This window comes from Dermacentor silvarum, chromosome 2 (genome assembly GCF_013339745.2).
Source record: "Dermacentor silvarum isolate Dsil-2018 chromosome 2, BIME_Dsil_1.4, whole genome shotgun sequence".
Lineage (NCBI taxonomy): Eukaryota > Metazoa > Arthropoda > Arachnida > Ixodida > Ixodidae > Dermacentor > Dermacentor silvarum.
In genome coordinates this window covers 261,173,860-261,177,807 of record NC_051155.1, presented here as the reverse complement: position 1 = coordinate 261,177,807, position 3,948 = coordinate 261,173,860, and the positions used below count along the sequence as shown (strand labels likewise).

General features: G+C 46.0%; 1 protein-coding gene across 1 annotated transcript; it reads right to left on the bottom strand.

Annotated features, from left to right (window-relative positions):
* Positions 1-369: 369 nt before the first annotated feature.
* Positions 370-2,705, bottom strand: LOC119440824 (uncharacterized). The gene is made up of 4 exons (XM_049662660.1): positions 2,473-2,705; positions 2,193-2,372; positions 1,879-2,029; positions 370-1,603 (listed from the first exon to the last, which is right to left on the bottom strand). The coding sequence occupies exons 1-4, from the start codon at positions 2,664-2,666 to the stop codon at positions 539-541; spliced, it is 1,590 nt and encodes a 529-aa protein (XP_049518617.1). The 5' UTR covers positions 2,667-2,705; the 3' UTR covers positions 370-538.
* Positions 2,706-3,948: the final 1,243 nt, after the last annotated feature.

Genomic DNA, 3,948 nt, shown 5'->3' with positions numbered 1-3,948 from the left:
GGGTGAGGCTTTTCTGGAATGTTAACTTCTGCCTTGCGCTGACACTAAAAAAAAAAGGGTTCCCCCAGCATCAAATTCTGTTGAGCAGAAAAAGCGATAATCGTGAAGTCAGTCAGGTGCGCATGTGTGACTTCATTTTGTTGTGTATCTGTGTGTCTCCCACCTCTGACATGTTTAGAGGAATCGAAGGTGCAATAAATATTTATTATAAAATGTGAGAAGCAGTAACATTGAGCTCTTGATTCTAGATAATGTGCATTACACAAAGCAACATTTATTAGCACTACAATTGCTTCAAAGTTCACAAAGCCGCCACACTACACTGTGCACCTGCGGCTACACAACAACTACTACTTCAAACACCTCAGAACCCCTGTCAATTGACGAGCTTTTCTACTTATTTCACAAATAAATGCAGATGGAACACTGACACTGTGAGAGCTTGCAATGAATCGAGCATACCCTACAATAATTAAAGGTATTTAAGAAAAGCATATCTTATGCTGAATTACAGCAGTGAGCAGCTGAGTGTCAAGCATCAATTTTGAGTGTTTTCATGCCTTTGTGCACTTAAGATTGATGGCTGCAAATTCACAAGTATGCAGCACATACGCATAATGTCACTCATATGAGGTATCAGGTCGTTAGGAACACGTGCGTTAACAATATTGAACATCTTGATGCGCTGGATTGCTCGTTCAACATGAATGCGTACTTGTGCAATATGGTATGTCTGTTGCAGCTCCTCATGAGTAAACTGCACATTACCTCTTGAGAAAGGGGGCAAGATAACAATTCCTTTACTGCCTTCCACTGGTGCTCTGATACCAGGAAAACCTTTGTCAGCGAGGACGACATCACCTGGTTCAATCCTGTCGAGGAAGCCTGACTCGAGTGTGATATGCGTATCTGAGGCACGACCTCCATAGGCCTTTGACACAAATGTCACAGCACCATTCGGCAAAATTGCAATAAGAAACTTTATCGTGTAGCACCCTTTGTAATGAGAAAATAAGCTTCGTCGCTGCTCTACAGTGGGCGGCTCTTCTGTCCTCACTTCTGTGCAATCAATGATGAAGCGGCAGTTAGGATAATGGAGCTTGAAACAAGCTGGCATTGTTGCTCTTACGTTAGCCTGTGACGGCTCGGGAATGAACTGTTCCATTGAGGACAGAAGATTTCTCAAAAAAAAAAATATGCGGCTGACAGCTGTTCGATGCAGACCAAAAAGAACGGCTATGCTTGCGAATGATATGCCAAGCTTCATCTTCATTAAAAATATCACCAACTTTTGTGGCACAGGGACATCAATGCACCGTACAACCACAGACGAAAACAGAGACATTAGCAGAGCAAAAACATTTGCGTTCACACCACATAGTTCTCTGAAAGCGTCCACTCTTCCACACAAGGAGTCATAACCAAGGAACACACAACTGCGCTCCTCAGGGCCACTTGCTGTAGAGCTCGTTGCAGTTTCCGCCTGCGCACTTTTGTCGATGGTATTGACATGTGACACTTGCGTCGAAGCAGTACGCTGGGTGACGACAGAAAGAAACAGATTGCATGGTCCCAGAGACGAGTCTTTTTCTGTCTGAGTCGCCTATGAAAAGAGATTAGGAAGGAACATGTTAAAACAAGGCAGATATGCGCATATTACATGCAAATACACGCGCCATTCATGCACAGACCAAGAGAACAGGTGTGTCCAGACAAGCAAAACATTCTTTTGTACAGATGAGGCACATTAAATCAAGATACAGCAGCAGCATATCAATAAGTGGCGTACAATATTGAGCTGTGTGGACTCCATAGCTGCGCCAGGGATTAAAATATTGTTAGCACAGTACAGTGCATATAAATTCGGAAGCAGCTTACCACGGAGACAAATCTGTTGGACGTGTTATCGGCCACTTCAGGTGCGTCTCGCGGTGAGCCTGCAACGGATTCCTCGATGTCTGGATTTTCAGGTGGATCGACTGATGACGGTGGTTTAGCGACTAGCAGATACGATCTGCGCCGCTGAAGCCTTCAAGAAGAGAAAAAGGAAACAAGATACTGTGAAACTCTATCCCATCTCACTAACGGCCGCACTTCATACGTCCTGACTTCCTTATTTTAGCCACTTTGTTATTGACTCCTAAGAATCGAAAAAAAAAAAGTAGTTTGCTGCAAGCTGTGCTGACGCTCACCTTTGGTACCTCTCGAGCTTCGTCTTGGGCAACACACCATCATCTTTTTTGTAGCACGAGGGAAATAATGTCGGCACGTACGCTGGGTGCTGAGCTATCGAGCTCTTTTCGTTCCCAACAAAGTGGACGCTGCAAATGCGCGTCTGATTCCGCACCGGCTGCCACTGCTCGCCGTTCGGGCTGGCAAAGAGAAATGAATTGTTCATGCATGAGTACAAAAGGCGAAAATAAGCACATGACAGCTAGATCGTTCATGGGCGAAGTCCGAGGCATTGTTTACCTTGCGCGCCGCACAGCCGTGATCCAACGTTGTCTTCTTTCATTTTCGTATGATTTCAATGGGAACCGGTAGAATTTTACAGGCGGTAGTTTTCCAACAGTGTTCCTATAGCTATTATGGCAGCCATACACGCAGCAGTACGGAGAAGTGCCGGACTTTCGCGACTTTTTCACGTCCTTTTGGCGAGCTGCCATGCTACTCTAACGCGACTGCGCGCCTGGGAGCAACTAACAGCCAACCTAACTTTACCGCCGCCTACGGCAGGTGGCGCTACCAGCTCGGCTGGAAACACCAGCGCACGAGGCCTATAGGACACACATATGGAACTCACAATTTTCTGTTGACTGGTAATGAGCCTCCAACCTGTGGTAGATGTGGAGAGAGGCTTACCGTGCGACACGTGCTCGTGGAGTGCAGGGAAGCCGAAAGAGAGAGAAAAAGACACTTCCCTTTAGCGTACCAGTACCGTCTCCCTCTCCACCCTGCTATGTTTCTTGGCGACGAACCTCTGTTTAGCACTAAAGCTGTTCTGGAATTTCTAAGTGATGTTGTACTGCATGTTACTTCCCCAATAGTTTCGTAGCGCGTCCTCTCTTCAGAGGATGTCACCGCGACAGTAGTTTTGCATAGCACGCGCCTCCAGGCGCTTACGTTTTCAAAGGGTCTGTCAAGGCAGTAGTGCTTAAAAAAAAAGAGATTTATCTGTGATATATTTTCGCCTATCGTCATTATCTTGCAATTTGTTCTTTCGTGATCACAGTGCACCTCATTAGCCATTGCCATAATTTTATTACATATACATTTTACGCATTTTACAGCGATTGTTTTTAGGCCCTTTTACAGCCATGACACATCTACCTTTCGCAATTCGTTGCTCCATTGTCAACTCATGAACACCGGCCTGGCGCTCTTTGGCCATATCTGGCCCTTGCGCCATTAAGCACCATACATCATCATCAGTCGGTCTTGCTCGGTGAAGTTCTTACCGTCAGCTGCACCAGCGGCGTCATGATCTGTTCTTGAAATTCAGAGTGCTTCATTTTTATCTTCACTGATGCTTGAACATCCATCTCCTGCAGCATCTTCCCAGCCTTTTGGGCGACGAACTCGTGAAGCTTGGGAGTCGTGATGCTTTCGGGTAAATCATACCTGACCTCTTCATCCACTTCACACGTTGAAAAATACGACGGACGGTGTGCTTCTCTGGCTATAGTCAACGTTATCCACATAATAGAGGTGTCTATCCTGTCATAGACTGCGCCAGTGTAACATTCTACGACAAGCTTGCACATAACCAAAGCACCACGCTATTACTTCAGCGCTGAGTGCACTCAACAATGCGAGCATTCAAGTCCACGCGTGCTTGCACAGAAGACTCGGCGCCGTCAAAGCGGTCAGCCAGTGAATATATGCTCCATTGATGCCCAAGATGGAACCACCAGGCACGCTTTTTTTTTTTCAACACTTATCTGGGGC